The sequence below is a fragment of the Wyeomyia smithii genome, chromosome 3 (genome assembly GCF_029784165.1).
Source record: "Wyeomyia smithii strain HCP4-BCI-WySm-NY-G18 chromosome 3, ASM2978416v1, whole genome shotgun sequence".
NCBI classification, from domain to species: Eukaryota; Metazoa; Arthropoda; class Insecta; order Diptera; family Culicidae; genus Wyeomyia; species Wyeomyia smithii.
This window is the reverse complement of record NC_073696.1, coordinates 260,028,498-260,045,841: the sequence shown is the minus strand read 5'-3', so window position 1 is coordinate 260,045,841 and position 17,344 is coordinate 260,028,498. Positions and strand designations below refer to the sequence as shown.

The 17,344-nt window shown below is 36.2% G+C and overlaps 1 protein-coding gene across 2 annotated transcripts in view; it reads right to left on the bottom strand.

Annotated features, from left to right (window-relative positions):
• LOC129731909 (relaxin receptor 2-like) overlaps positions 1-17,344 on the bottom strand; it is a 182,245-nt gene that overhangs the window by 147,685 nt on the left and 17,216 nt on the right. The window contains exons 2-4 of one of the 2 annotated variants that reach the window (XM_055692281.1): positions 5,219-5,297; positions 4,594-4,769; positions 4,409-4,541 (exon numbers count right to left, since the gene is read on the bottom strand). In XM_055692281.1, the coding sequence (XP_055548256.1) occupies positions 4,409-4,484 (76 nt within the window). In that variant the 5' untranslated portion in view covers positions 4,485-4,541; positions 4,594-4,769; positions 5,219-5,297. Of the gene's footprint in view, positions 1-4,408; positions 4,542-4,593; positions 5,298-17,344 lie in introns of both variants that reach the window. The other variant, XM_055692280.1, reaches the window with a different exon arrangement.

Genomic DNA, 17,344 nt, shown 5'->3' with positions numbered 1-17,344 from the left:
GGGACAAATGGAACCTAAAGAAGTTTATAGTACTTCAGCTTAACTTCAAGAAAAACTATTGACATCATGATTCCACTTGCCCCTTTTTAACCTATACATTCTTGAAGTTATCGAAAAAATAAGCTAAAATATGCTATAACTTTGTAAAGAAAACTCCTGGAGATATATAGTCTTCGGCAAAAATGTTTGTTTTGTGTGCCCTAACAATTCCTCCGAACTTCACTTTCGTATAAAATGCAACTAACTAAAGTTAAGTACAAAAAACTAACTTTTAAACAAGTTCCATGTAATGTACTTTATAACTTTGTACCGAAAAAAGATAGGATTTTCATTTGTTCAACAAAGTTTCATATTTTTGAATTTTCTACAGCTTTTCTGAATAAACTATTCTTCTATCTCTTAACACAAAAAAGTTAATTTTTTTATTTTTAGTATAGTAAACTTTTAATATTTTTTTACAATTTGCAATTATGCGGGTCATTCATACAAACAATTGCTCCGAAGACACTATTAAGCTAGGATGAAGTTAAAAGGCGCTATGGAATTAAGTTCCACTTTTTGCCTTATTGGACCACTGTGAAATGGTCCAGTAATTGTAATTCTACCAAACCTTCATCTTGACTACCGTCACGTTCACATGCACATACTTATAGTTCAAAGCTCTACCTTAATTTACTTGATCCTATATTAGGAACCATTTATCGAGACTCGCAGCATGTGTATGTAGTGGGACTAACATTTGCATTAAAAAAAAATGACTTTTTGCGGATGGTAATAAAAAAACTAAGGCTGATAATTAAGTTTATAAATTTCCCATGGAAGTAATTATAACAGCTTACTTGCAAAAATCTCTACACCCTTGCGAGCGGTCTTGCTGCAGTTAACCGGGCTATTGAAATCGACAACATACATAATTCAATACTGAATCCTACAGCAACCTTTAATTCTGTTTGTCCCATCAACGCAATGTATGAATAAATTGAATAAGTAGAACTCTTTAATATTTTCTAACTTTTTAAAGTACCTTACTGCATCAAACTTCGAACACTTAAGCTATGATATAACTTCTTGCACTAAAAAATCAACGAAAAAATAACTTCCTCATCAATCTCAAAGGTTTTGCTTTGTGTTGGTTATTTTATTGTTGTTGCAATTAAGTGTTATTTATATAGATTTAAACACGTTTTGGGTATGAAAACAAGGAGAATTTAGAAATTGGTTTTGATTCAAACTCCGAACACTTCAATTTAATCGCTAAGAGATAGATAGGCAAACCGTGTGAATACTGACTGTCACTTTTTCCAACGCCTGCTTATCCTTCACCCAGTGGTGTATAGCTATTGAGTGAAGGACATTCCAAGGAGCGAAATTAAATATAATAATCATTTTTTCTACATATTACACTGGCCATAATAATTCAATTTTTATTGTAACGTGTTCGAAGTTTGAATCAAAACGGTACATACATTCCAAATTCGAATACTTCAGTTGTTGATCAACGCTTCTCAGTGCAGAGCTGATTTTTTTTATTTTCTTTTAGCATCGTGATAAGTTCTATCAGTTTTAATTTTTTCTACGAATGATTTGAACCATCAAAATCCCCCTTTTGCGCACGGCTACATCCTATTATGATGCGTTCTGGTCTTTCTTTAATCAGAAGAAATAATCCTCATTTATATGACTAATATCAATAATTTAATGAATTTATTGAGAGAAACTGCATTACAAAGAACAATTTCAAGATTAAATTTTCTAATAAACTTCTTATACTCTCAGTTTAGAAATCAACTTAGTATATTTTCAATTTTGAAATTCGCTCCCGCGGTGATGCTCGAAGCTTTACGGCTCCCAAATAACAATAAATAATATTTATCCGTGTTATACCTCGAAGTACAATACCCATCCTTTCTCCTAGTTTCACCGATAATTTCATTACCATCGCTGCTGGAAGTCCAATTCAGCGAAGCTACTTAATTTGATCACAAACACGTTGCGCGCGTTTCCACGGCGGACAATTGTTGCTAGGTACTCTATCCGAGCTCTTGGTCCGCAATCATATTGCCGTGAATGCAACAAACATTTGCACCAGACCACCCGAACGGTGGCAATTATGTACCGAGAGAGCGTAGATAACGTTGAACCCGGATGTGGCTATCGTTCTTTCAAATCTTCTAACGGGCGCCCGGAGGTAATCAACATCCGGCTCGTTATGACATACAGTCGGTAAACAGTATCACTTCTGTGTCGCCACAATGAATCCTTCGGTTGTCCATGATTATATGGGGGGGGAGGCGATGGTAGTAATTTGGTTTACGGTTTTGTAATTGATGACTTAATTCCAGTTTAATTTTGCTGTAATAGGGTGAGTCGTTGAATTTACTAGAGTGGACGCGTTTTATTTACGATGTGGTAAAATGTGTTACAACTCCTAAATGTGGCGTGCACAGCAGGTGATGTAGGCATTAGCGGTAATTATGTCGTTTGGTTGGATCGAACCGGTTGCAGCGTACAAACGGATTCTAACCATCAATAGATGACAAAAAAAACTTGTTGTCATGTCATCTTATTTACATCGAAAATATAGCATTTTCTTCGTCTCATTTGACATTTGAAAAAGGCATGGATCAAAATATAAACTGAGATGATGAGATGGCGACATGACATAGAATATAACAAATTATAAACATTTCCATTATTTCGAATGAAGTCGTCTAGTATTTAGTGAACCAACTCTGAGACCCTTCGTCCCTTTGCAAAATAACAAATTCAGATATTTGTTCGTGTGTTCAACCGCAGTGTTAAACAATCTGTTAGAAACTGTGTCATATGTTAAGAGCCGACCATAGAAAACCATTCTCACGATTTATGGTATGCAAGGTCTGCAAGCGTATCATGTGCTCTTGTATTCATAATATCTCCCTAACAACAAAGCAATTATGAAATATTGCTCCTCTAACAGTTCGGCTTGCCGTTTTACCACAGAAACAGACTTCATCAGTCTTCCAGCAAAAGTGCAATTATTTACCCAGTAATTTTACTGGTCACGCGCTGTATACCAACACCGACTGTATTTGTTTTGCTTTCGTTATACAAACAATCTACGCAATAACTATTGCTGGCTTCTACCACTTCTCATTGTTGCCTAGAATATAGGCTCTACACAGTGGCTTCAGTTGGATGTTTATTCGCTCGCCAGGTCTCGGAACTGAAAGTTATGATTCATTATTAATTTCAGCGGCTTCGTCTCTCACAGCCACACTTTACACTACACTGCATCATCATCGTGAGAAACCCACCTCCGGATCCAACACCTAGCCAGAGTCAGAGTGCTAGAAGCCAATTCAAAACTGCTCGTAAACAAGCAATGACCAGCCGGAAAGTTTGCCAATTTGATACATTAAATATTGGTCGGACGGCAGATGCGAAATTGCATTCCTAGTTGGAACTGTTTCTTGGTAATTATAACTTGTTCTGCCTGTAGTTTGCTGGTAATAAAAGAATCGCTTGGATGGCCATTTAATTTTTCAGGCGGATAACTTATTGGTAGTGCTGTGAGTGTTGTAAATTATAATAATTTATCAGCACGATGATGAAATATAATGTTCGAAGCAACCAGTGTTTCACTCCTAAGCATTCAGTATTTTCAATAGGAAACTGACCAGCTTTTCAATTATTAGGAACGTTTACGAGCGTGTTCAGCAAAGTTTGATTTAAGTTGTATGCAATGAACGTAAGTTGTTTTCGATAAAATTTAAATTCTCATTGAATAAATTATGTACGAAATTTAAGTATGATATGATTAAAAACGATCAAAATTACAATTTTTTTTATTCAAATGTCGTTGACTTTTATGCAAGCTGTTTGCACGCAAGGTCCCGGAAATATGCACGGTATCTTACTCTCCAGACTTAGGCGACATCCATAAATAACGTAACGTTTATTACCTACAAATTTGCTTAAGACACCATTTCAAACAAACAAGCCGTTTTTCTGACATAGAAATCGGTAATATTTTGTGCCGGGACTTCAGTTGGGTTGAACCGAGATTTACGAAAAAATGTGACAGCTGTCATTTTTTTTTTCAACCGAGACCCGGCAAAAAAATTTAGTGTGTAGAATAGGAATAAATGGCTAGTTTCAGAGTCAATTACACAATATCTTGTATATCAATTTTGCGTTACATCGTCAGAAAAACAAATTTGATGTGAAAGCTCCTTTCCAGTTACACCAAGCGATCAATAACAATAACTCAATAACTGTAGAATATACCAGTTACGACAATTTTTCGTTACACAAGTGAAACCACATTTCAATCAATGACTTACTAAACGAAATGGAGAGCTTTCCCTTTCCAAGTACATCGATAAAATCAATTTATCTACTAATAACCAATTCCGATGTCACTTACCACTTCGCCAACAGACGACAGATAAAGCCAGAAATCCGATTACCGCGTCCATGTTTTTCCGGTAGTTCTGCGACATTCCGGTTGCCAGTTTCGGTGATCAATTCAACACTTCACTGCAGAATTTGCCCTTTTCCTGTAAACGATCAATTATAATCACAGCACTCCGGAAATGGGGACGGATTTACACCAACCCACTCCCGGAACGAACCAATCCTTGAGCCGTGCTATCACCTCCTGCGTATTTTCTCACGGACAATTAGGCAGCAACAAGTTCTCGGAATAATATCAACTTCACTGCTTTGTGGATTTTCTAATTCATTTAACTCTCGTGCCTTTCTAACTACTCGGTCGACTAAGTCCGCTGGATGGAATTAATTTATCACGAAATGAAGAGAAAAAAACGGTACTTCACAATCCTGAGCCTCACTAAGCCGATTGACTGCACCACCCAACAGGCGGTACAAAGCGATACTATAAATAAACAGAGGGTATTAGTTTAGTGTCCCACTTCAAACAAAAGAGTGCCCAATTAGGAGGCTCAAATTAAATTATTCATGCCGCGTTTATTATGCATTGCTCCGCAATTCCTGGAATAGCTAGCGACCATTGAAAGACTTTGTTCGTTTGAATTATTTTAAAAATGCATTTGCGATTGCAGTGAAACTACCGATCGAAAAGGGCCTTAAAGCGAAGCCTAGATTTTATAGTCTGAAGTAAGTTATTCGGGATCAACTTTTTCTAGCAATATTCAGTTTGAGAAAAAAAAATGTTTGAGACACTAACCAAACACTGTGTATAATTGATTTGTACATTAATAATTTCACTTCAATGATCACGTCATGGTTGGCACTTTGAATCTCCTTACTGATTGAATTGTTTTCAACACAGCCTGTAACGATAATAGAGATAGAAAAAAACAATAATATTTCTATAAACACTGCCGTTGAACGAAAAGTAAAAGAGTAAATTTTGCAAGCGTTTGCCACTACTTGCTGAAATTTTGAATTGAATATCCTACTTTGTTACCAAATGACTATTACCTATTTTCAGCGGAAAAAAATCAACAAATAGAAAAAAATGCAAATTTAAAAAAAATCATTTTAACGATTAGGTTTTTTTTATAGGGGGGAGTTTGTAATGATTTATTTATGTACTAAAATATCTATTCAGAATTAGTATTGTGTGTTCTGCCACAAATGGTGACATTTCAACACTATTATATATATTTGTACGCTTTTTAGTATTATTGAATGTTATTAGCTTTCGCAGTTAAGATAATGTAATTGTAGGAAAATTATTAAACCTACTTGTCAAGAAAAAAAAAAGGAATAAAAGGAATGAAATGAAACTTAAAATAAACTTTAAACTATCTTACTGACTATAAAGTGAGCTAATCGTTGCAATTGAGGATTGCAACGATTTTTGTCAGAATTTGTTGATAATTTGGCGTGACATATTTTCTAATGTTACTACATTAGTGAGCCTATGTAGCTCGTTCGTGCTAAACCAAGGAGGACGCTTCAAAATCCTTTTCAAAAGTTTATTCTGAATCCTTCGAAGTGTCTTCTTCCTGGTTGCACAACAACTTGTCCAGATGGGAACTGCATATAACATTGCTGGTCTGAATATTTGTTTGTAAATTAACAGTTTATTCTTGAGACAAAGTCTAGAATTCCTGTTGATAAGAGGATATAAACATTTGATATACTTATTGCACTTTGACTGGATATTTTCAATGTGCTCCTTGAAAGTAAGATTCTTATCATAAATTAGCCCTAAGTATTTAACTTGATCATACCAATTTAAGACCACACCGTTCATCTTAATAACGTGGTTATGGGTGGGTTTGAGAAATGAAACTCTTGGCTTATGAGGAAAAATAATTAATTGAAGCATTAGGGGAAATCTTCCATTTTTGTAAGTATGAAGAAAATATATCTAAACTTTTTTGAAGCCGACTGCATATAACACGAAGGCTTTTTCCTTTTGTGGAAATGCTTGTATCGTCACAAAACAGAGATTTCTCACAACCTGGTGGTAAATCAGGAAGATCAGAAGTAAAAATGTTATATAAGATTGGGCCCAAGATACTCCCCTGAGGCACACCAGCTCTAACAGGCAATCTATTAGATTTACCATTTAGATAGTTAACCTGGAGAGTGCGGTCAGTTTAATAACTTTGTATCATTTTTGTGAGGTAAAGCGGAAAACTGAAATTTGACATTTTAGCTATTAAACCTTTATGCCAAACACTGTCGAATGCCTTTTCTATATCTAGAAGAGCAGCTCCAGTCGAATAGCCTTCAGATTTATTAGTTCGAATCATATTTGTTACTCTAAGTAACTGATGAGTAGTGGAATGCCCATGGCGAAAACCAAACTGCTCATTTGCAAAAATTGAGTTCTCATTAATATGTGTTATCATTCTATTAGGAATTATTCTTTCAAAAAGTTTGCTAATAGAGGAAAGTAAACTAATTGGTCGATAACTTGATGCCTCAGCTGGATTCTTTTCGGGTTTTAAAATTGGAGTGACTTTGGCATTTTTCCATTTCGTAGGAAAATGTGCTAGTGCAAAGCATCTGTTAAAAATTTTTACCAAGAAATTTAAAGAGTTTTCGGGAAGTCTTTTGATGAGGATATAGAAAATCCCATCATCTCCTGGTGCTTTCATGTTTTTGAATTTTTTGAGAATGGTTCGCACCTCATTCGAGTTTGTCTCCAATACCTCTTCGGAAAGAAATTCTTGGGTGGTGATCTGAACATACTTTTGGTTTACTTCATTTTCAATAGGACTTACTACGTTCAAATTGGAGTTATGAACACTCTCAAACTGCTGAGCAAGTTTCTGAGATTTTTGTTCATTCGTTAGAAGAATGCAATCACCATCTTTAAGGACTGGAATGGGCTTCGAGGGTTTCTTAAGAACCTTCGTAAGCTTCCAGAAAGGTTTTGAATAAGGTTTTAGTTGTTCAACTTCTCTCATGAAATTCTCATTTCGCAAGAGAGTGAATCTATGTTTAATTTCCTTTTGTAATTCTTGATAAATAATTTTCAAAGCAGGATCACGAGATCTTTGGTATTGACGTCTTCGTATGTTCTTCAAACGTATAAGAAGTTAAAGTTCACTGTCAATAATTGGTGCATTAAATGTCGCTCTTGCTTTAGGAACTGATAAATTCCGGGCATTGAGTACTAAGCTGCTAAAATTATCTAATGCTCTGTCAATGTCAGCACTATTTTGTAAAATAATATCATCATTCAAATTTTCTTCGATCGTAGAACGATATCTATCCCAATTAGTCTTGTGATAATTTAACACAGATCTAGTGGGATTTAAAATAGTTTCATGGGAAATAGAAAATGTTATGGGAAGATGATCAGAATCAAAGTCAGCATGAGTTAATAAATCACTGCATGAATGGCTTTGATTTGTTAGTACCAAATCAATTGTAGATGGATTCCTAATAGAAGAATAACATGTAGGACCATTTGGAAATAAAACTGAATAAAATCCAGCCGAGCAATTATTAAACAATATTTTTCCATTGGAATTGCTTTGAGCATTATTCCAAGATCGATGTTTCGCATTAAAATCACCGATGATTAAAAATTTAGATTCATTTCTTGTGAGTTTTTGCAAATCTCCCTTGAAATAATTTTTTCGCTCACCAGTGCATTGAAAAGGCAAATACACTGCGGCTATAAATAAAATGCCAATACTTGTTTCAATTTCAATTCCCATACTCTCGATAACTTTGGTTTCAAGATGGGGTAAAACACGATGTTTTATTCGACGGTGGATAACTATTGCAACTCCACCACCGGCAACATCAATTCTATCAAACCTATGAACTATAAAATTTGGGTTATTTTTTAGTTTAATATTTGGCTTTAAAAGCGTTTCAGTCACAACTGCAATATGCACATCGTGGACTGTTAAAAAATTGAAAAATTCATCCTCTTTCACTTTTAAAGAGCGAGCATTCCAATTTAGAAAATTTACAGCATTATTTAAAATCATTGCTGAATTTCAATTCCATAACAATATTAGTTGTAAATTTTATACCTTCTTGAACAGCCTCGTACATCGAGTTACAGTTCAACAAAACGGACATTAGCTGCAGCATGGATTGTTGTAGGTATTCAATCTTTTAGGGAGTTGGATTACCTAAATCAGTACTGGCTGACTTTTCAGCACCAAACACGAATGGTTTGTTACTGTTTGAATTTGAAATATTACCTGAAAGGACACTGGCATATGAACAGCCTGGTGTTGCCTGAACAGGATTATTTTTCTGAAATTTGTTATCTGAATTTAAATTGTGACCTACAGACACACCTGCTAATGAAAGTGCTGGTGCTGCCTGAACAGTACTGAAAGTCTTTTGATTACCCACATTGACAACAGGTTGTTTAGAATTCCTACGTTGTCTAGAAGCAATAATTTTTGACCTTACAGGACAATTAATGAAATTAGATTTGTGATTTCCCCCACAATTTACACATTTGAAACTATTAGTGATCTCTTTCACGGGGCAGATATCTTTCGTGTGACTAGTGTCACCACAAATCATACATTTTGCAGCCATATGGCAGTTTCGAGTTCCATGACCATAGGCTTGACAATTCCGACATTGCGTAAGATTATGGATTCCTCCATGGCTCTTGAAATTTACCCACTTTATTCGCACGTTGAATAAAACACGCGCTTTTTTAAACATTTTAAATTATGTACTTTGGTACGATCAAAATGTACTAAGTAATTTTCCTGGTGTATTGCAGTTTGAAAAATTTTGGCATTTGCCTTTCGTTTCATCAAAATTACTTGGTTGGGGGCAAAACCAAGTGATTCTGACAAACAATCTTTGATTTCATCAATACTTTGACCATTTGAGAGACCTTTCAACACAGCCTTAAACGGTCTCTCGTGTTTGGCATCAAAAGAGTAAAATTTATACATCTTTTCAGTCAAATACTGTAAAAGATGTTTATGGCCATCGAAAGATTCGGCCAAAATACGAATTTCGCCTTGGCGACCAATTTGAAAATTAACTTTCACATTCGATAGAAATGATGAAAGTTCTGATCGAAATGCTTTAAAGTTTGCTACAAATACCACAATAGGTGGAACTTTAACCTTCTTTATAACGGCTTTATGCTCAGTATTTGAAGTTTGGAATTCTAGATCCCCAACAGAAGAAAGAATATCATACCTGTTAGTTGAAATTTCAGTGTCACTTGGAGGAGATGCCTCACGTTTCCTTGATGCCGCATCAAAGCGAGCTTTTTTATTTTTTCCAGGCATAACTGGACAACTTCACTTCACTATAGAATTTGAGTAGAAATATCTCAAACCAAATTAATTCACTAAACACTCGTTAACTTTAAAAACAAATTTATTACTTTGCCTTTCAACAGGTAGTCTTTTAAAAAGATTGCCTGTTGAAAGCGAAAAACAAAATTTTAATATCTCTCGGTAGTCCAAGACTTAGCCTCGAGCTGTTGGTAAAATGCGACCGTACTGTAGGACAGTTCAAGTCGATCTGGAACGATTAGGTTAAAGTAAATAAACGATAAGACAATCAACGTAATGACAAAATCTCAAACAGGAGTTAAGATAGATTTATAGAATAGATAGAAGATATCCTGCTGAAGAATAACGGTTGAGTATTCAAAAAACAATGAGAGCATCGTCAACGCAGTTATCAGACACGGACATCATCTTTCACTTTTACGAGTCCAATCTAAAAATCTGCTGTAAAGCTATTGGATGCCAGCAAATCAAAAAACTTCAACATTCTACAAATTCATTTCTAGAAAGGAAAAAACTCGGACTGTGTGACTAGTTTCCTGTTGGACTACTATTTATTTGGCTTCTCAATATTTTATAATTGATCAGAATATTTCTTTCTCCGAGTTTACATGCCTTTCCAAAAACAATTCTGAGGATAACTGTAGAATATGATAAGTATTATATTTTTTGAGTTTAAATTTTCAATAAGTTGATGATCTGATCGGGAAAAATTTGTGATTTTGATCTGCATTTCTCTTTACTTCAGTTTTAGCAGATACGATCAGGGTATTCGTTTCTGAAACGGGTCCGATAGGTACTAAACCTATTAACAGAATGTTGAAAAAAGACCTAATGGAACAGAACTCAGTTCGATAAATCAAAAAATAACTTATATTCAGTTTGCCATTCACCCCTTTAAATGATTGATTCCATCATACTCAATGTTCTATCGAGTCATCCCCCAAGTGATGTGATTGGTGTAAAGAAGTAACAATGTTATAACAATGATTGAATTTTTATAGTTTATCCTTGCAGTATCAAACAAAAATCCCGATAAAAAATTCACATGTAAAAATCGATATCTTCCGGCTAGTGCATCATTCCACCTTGTAAGAAGGTATGAGAATTGCACCGTAGGCCAGAAAACTTTTATATTTAATTGCTGCTACACCTGTTCCGTTGTTTGTTCTGAAACTCAATCAACGGATAAAAGTGGGAAACATTAAACGGCAACAAGCTCAAATGATATATCTTTGATTTCAATTTTGTTCATGTATCAAGCGAAAAAACAATTTCGATAAGTTGACCAGCTTCCGACAGGAATAACGTTTGTAGAAACAAACTTTTTTTTAACTTTCAAAGATACAGCTGAGTAACATTTTGTCAATCACTGGGGAGCAGAAATGCCAGCTTTGGAGGGGAGATCGAAGTTCTTTCTGCTTCCTAATAATTTTTCCAAATGGCAAGGCAAAGTAAGATTTTTCCCCATAATTCTATGAAGTTGGTTCCTCTGGTAAAGATTAGCAGGTTGGCTTGCCAAAAAATCAAGAATGAAGTGAAACGACAATAAAATTGCTACCACTGGACGGATTTTGGTCATTGAAATAACGTTGGATGGAGAACAAATCATGCCATTTTTAAACATTTTTTCATAGTAAAGTGGTTAAAACTCATATCCAATTTCAATATAGTTCTACCCATCACTAGCCCGCAAAAATGCAATCTAAACACAAACAACGCACGACGATAAAATTTTATACATATGAGCAAACTCTTATTGGAGAAGGAGCCTCGTACCGAGTGTCCTACATCACGGGAAAAACGCTGCAGAAAATTACCCATTGGGTATTTTGTCTTAAGAATGTGGGTAAAAGTAGTTTAGAAAAGCGTCGCGAATTGATTCTGCGCAAGCCCTTGGAAAATCGTCAACGCTCTCATCGGGACATCGGAAAACAAACCGAAATCGTGCAGTCAATGTTGAGTCATGTGATTAAACGTTACTACGAAACTCTGAGCATCGAACGAAGAAATGCGGTCAAAATATTCTAAAAGTGATCAGAAACACAAGCGTGTTGTGAAAGCGTCTACGCAGAAACCCAATGCTTCGGTCATTCGGGATGTGGCCAAAAGTTTGATCTGTCCAAGTCTTTCGTTCTGAGAGCCAAGGATCTGGGGGAGTGCATACGTACAAAGTGCAGAAGGCTCTAAATCGTGACGAACTGCAAAATACGGTGGGAAAGTCACGAACCCGGAAACTGTACACCTAGATGCTGACGAAGCCTCGATGTCGTATCATGGATGATAGGACTTACATCAAGAAAGTAGAAACTTTCATTATTTGTCACAAATTACCTGATTTGGCAAAGGATCGACTAATGTGGCAGAAGGAGTTCACCGTTTGTGACTACCGGGACTGTAAACGGGGAGATGTACGTTGTCTGTCGTTGCTTGCTACCTTGCCGTTTTCTATCCGCAATGTTTTTATAAGTAGTAACAGTAACTACTTGAAATAAATATATTCTTCTGAAAATTCAAAAAGAATTATTGTATCTTTCTTTTAACTTAATTATCAAAGGATTTTTCTAAGTCATGTAGCTGCATCAATCTGGCGGTTTAGCCTGTGTTACACATTTCTGAATGACTCAATCACAAAAACAAACAAATTTCATTTTACATAATTGAACAAGCTCGATAGTCAAAATATGATAGTGAAAAACAATTTTTGATAATTTGCAAGGTAAGTAAATTCTTCTAAATTGTAATTTGTGCTTGACAGGAGGAATGAAACAATTTACTTGAAGCTTTATTCCCAAAATTTTAATAACTATAACTTTCGTCTTAAGATGGGGAAGTGCACGATGTTTGATTTGGCGATAAAATACAATTGCAACTCAACCGTCAGAAGCCTGAAACCTATGAATCGTAATTGGGATCATATTTTAATTTAATATTTGGTTAAAAGAAAGTTTCAGTAATAATTGCAATGTGCACAAAATTTACCTTTTAAAAATAAAAAGCCCATTCTCATTGGCTCTCAATGAGCGGGCATTCAAATTCAAAATTTTGATTGAGTTATTCACAATCATTGTTAAATTTTAAATTTGAAGCGATGATAAGGGTAAATTAAGTTCCAATTCGAATTACTTCACACATGGAATTCGCCTGCAACATGGCGTTCATAAGACCGAACATTGCCTGTTGCAGAAAAAAAAAGTTTACCTGCCGTAATGGGACCCTGGTAGTTGATCATAGAAAATATATTCTCGGTAGCAATGCTAGCTGAGCTAACCAATGTATTTTTGTTTCGGCGTTATATTCAAACTACCTACAACCTGTGCATATAACAGTCAGTTCTGTACTAAAAAAGGAAAATTTGGTGGTAAAATTGGTACAATTGAAGAATTAGCCATATGTTTTGAAGTTGGTTTTGATTTAGAAATAGAATTTTGTTTACCTTGCGTTGCCTTAACAATGACTGAACGGACAGGGTGTTGGTTAAATTTTGACATATGGTTGCCGTTACAATGATGAAAACTGTGAATTTTGAAAGTATTGAAGATAGATGAACTAAATCAGTTATTATCATGTTAGAAAACGGCATTAGAAACAACAGTGGTTATCACTCATCCTCAACCCGGGTCGCGTTGCAGCAGAGAAATGAGTGCGAGAGAATATCGAAAAGAAAGAATACAAGAGAACACCTCAGGAGAAGAAGTGTTATACTGTGATACCGCTTACCGTGCAACGCACGTGCTGTTTCAATAACCCGTTGCGCAGTTCAGCCAACGATCAATTCTAAAACAACATTCAAATCAACTCAAAAGTTTAGTCTTCTCGAAAAAAAGTCCCTACGCAACATTACAGTTGAATCGTGCAGCAGCGTCTTTCCCAGAAGTATAATCACAAAACTCCATTCTCACATATAGACTTCTGCTGCATAGTCTGTAAGAGTATATTTTCCCGACATTCCTTCGCCTTGTTTTCCACGGGAGAAACAACGAAGACCAAAAGCAAAAAAAGAATAGCGATTGAGTTTTCAAAGCCAAGAAATGAAAAGCTAGAAAAGGACAGAGAGAAAATCGCAGAAGAAAATTGTTTCCCTCCGGGGTTTGTTTTACAAAATCAACCTACCAACAGAGTTGAATACAGGCGTTCTCTATTTTCTTCGCACGTACGGAGAATTCTGTATCACAAATCCCTGGTAGAAGTTCAAAAGATTAACTTAGCCTTTTGCAATCAGACATCAAAGAGTCGTGACTCAAAGCAGTCAAAGGTTTTTTTTAGCCGATTAAAAAAGACATAAGATTTTTTATATCGAAAATTTTTTTCTATACCAAATGTTCTAGGAATAGATGGATAGTCGAGTCAGTAGGTTTTCGAACTAGAAGTCGATTTTTCTGAAAAAAAAATTTCTCAATGTTTTATTCATTGCTAAGACAGACCGATTTCGATCATTTTATATCGACAATTTTTGTGCATTTTTAGTGACGTAAAACTTTGACTGATTTAAGGCTACACATCCTGAAATCCCATTAAGCTGAAACGTTGCATTTTTTCGAGGAGACCTACTGCTAAATTGATTTTGCAGGTCAAATTTTTCCTATGAAATTCAATGGCACTCTAATAAACCAGACATGTCTAAACCCACCACACCACTGCGTGTGTGTTTTGAACGATGCCACGGAGGGTATTTTCAGTGCCCTTCAGTGCTTGTACAAAACGAAAACCCACAGTGTTCTAAATAAAACAACCCTTCGGAAGCTTCGGTAAACACAGGCCCGAATGTCCCCGACTTCGTGAGCGCTCGACAGCCCGCTTGCTTAGAGTGTTTTCTCAAACGCTCCTTTTTTTTCAAAAGTACGTTTGAAAAAAAAAATAGTAGGTGGTTGTATGCGATGGCTACCATCAATCTATCTATTATTATACCATTGTCGATCTCATCGTGACGACTTATGCTTGTGGGTTCCCCGAAACGGCAAGCCCTCGGTGGCCTCAGCTGCAGAAGTTAAAAACCCTCGGCTCTCGTGTTAACGAATGTCTCTCCAGTGTTTTGTCTTGAGCTCGCGACGGAGGGTAATACGAATATCGACAAAAAAAAATTAAAATGCTCCAGGAGGGGGAGTTGAATCCCCCCTTGACTACGCCACTGGCTACCACAATAGGTGGAAATTTTTCCCTTTTAAAAGAATTCACATTTTGTATAGATTCATTAGCAATAACTTCCATTAAGCAGGCATCTTGCTCAGGCACAAAATATCGAATACATTTTCGCTGCAGACACTCGAAATGTCCGAAAGAGCTTCTTTTTTTTCTTGTCACTTTGTCTGTGTTTTCAACGAAATGCGTGTTGACGGTATACACGACGAAAAACTAATGTACTTTTTCCGTCTGTACTCCTACAGACAGTGTGCAACGCATTCCGTCCCTTTTTCCACATTCCTTTATTCCATCTTCTACGCAGCGCCGCTTACTTGTTGCGTTATTTCTCTCATAAGATGTTTTCCGATGAAAGTTTTTTGAAAATCCCTCGAGTTTATGCATAAATCGAGTTGGTCTACTATAGAAATGATCGCGGTGTTTGGCAAAAAAGTTACTCATCGTTCGTTTTCGAAATAAACGAACTAGGCGCGTTTATAGACTCCGTCAATTACTACGGTGAATAAAAACACAAACATTCCTTTCCATCGGAGTCGCGATGATGCAGAGATAAACTCGGTTGATCGTTTAGCCGCAGATCGCTCCCGTTGTTTTTATAATAGTGCGTATACCTTTCAAAATTCACGTTTGCCGAATTGCGTTTGCTTTCTCAAGGGTACTCGGGAATGGTAATTAACAAATATTTGAACACTTGGATGCTTCGGGTCCCTAAGTGTATTCGCGCGCGCTGCTCGTATAGGCCCGCAGGATCTGACAAGAAAGATTCTCATTGTTCGTCTCCGCAATAAGTTTACTTCGCGCGCAACACTGTCCGGCTCAGTCACTCACCACGGTGACACAACCCTTCCTTTCCGTCGCAGTCGTGGGGAAGCAGAGGTAAAGTCGGTCTCCGACAACAACGACTGTTACACCTCCTTCCTAACAAATCCTCCCTTACCCTAACGGTCGTAAGGACGTGGCCGGCGCCGTTATCGATCCATACAAAGCGGTAGCTACTGAATTGTTGTTCACAGAAGATGACAAACTAATCCCAAGTAGCCATATACGTTGTTCCTTGTGCAACTTCACTAGCTCAGATCGATTACGGAGGAGCAACTACAAAATGTGCGATCGTGCAAGCTCAAGCCTAAGCTCAAATTGAGGTGGTTTATTACAGAAAAGTGATCCACTGTAACTTGATTTCCTCTAGTCCTACCCTAAATTCCAATTTATATCAAGAGAATAAACAGATTTTCGCCAGGGAGGTCTACTGAAGGAAGTGCTTCATCCAAGGTAGTTCTACACTCTACACGTACAATATTTTTGTGGAAAAAGAAAAGTGTTTATTTTCTCCTATACAAAAACCAACCGAACCGAGCTTTCGAAGTATCAGTAGTAGCGAGTGAGACGAAGGGGTTACCTGTTCTCCTTTTGGTGCTTAATTCGGAGATGTTGAGACCTGATCTCTTGTACACTGAGGGTCTTTTTTACGCGGATTATTATTATGCGTTTTTTTAACGCGGTTTTTTTAACAATAACGCAGATTATTTTTACGCGATTTGGAAGATAATTTGTACGCGGTATCAAATAAGTTTAGTATAAGTAAAAATTATTTAATCTTTTAAACGGGGTACAATCAACCGCGTAAGAGAAGATCCCAGTGTAATCTAAAACCCCCACTTTTCAATTTTGATTTCTTTTCCTCTATTAATTCTCAAGTTGTGCAAAAAATTATGTCTTGCTCGTATCTTTTCAGAGGAGTTCGGTATGTCATACCACCATAGAAATATTTCGCGTACCCAGAAATTGTCACATGTCAAATTTAGCTCCATTTATTTGATTAGTTTATGCAGAAATTGGTTTTTCATTTGTTCATTGGTTCAATAATTTCCAAGTCTCTAAAGATCAGGTAGACAATAATTTTTCCGAGTGGCTACGTACCATGTTATCCACTGACAAGGGTTTATGACGTAGAATTACGTCTTATTTTAGTAGAGTGGTTTCTAAAGTTGAGGAATGCGTTACTTTTCTATCCGCAACTACAAATTACATGCCAAGCAAGAATAATCGATCTTTTCTTCCATGTTGCACTATTCCGGGGCACTCTGCTGACCGAATGGGGTGTAAAATTCTTATCCAGCTAACAGTCTGGCATTTTCATTGCGAGCGTACACGATCTATCGACGGTGTGCTTATTCTGATGATGCCATGGTTTATACAAATATATTTACCTTAAGGATTTTCTCGCGTTAAACCTTTATAAATTTGTTTACAAACAAATTCAGTAACAAAGAATTGCTAATTTTACGGCAGCGTTTCAGTAAAAATATGTTACAAAAGGTACACGGCACGTGAATCAATAATTTTATTGAAGCATTCAATATTAGTTGAGAGATAAATTCAAATGGGTCTAGTTTTTGAATTATTTCATAATTTCTTTGAACAATTTCAGATGTCATGATCAGCAACATCAGAAATACATTATACATCTATTCACAGTACCC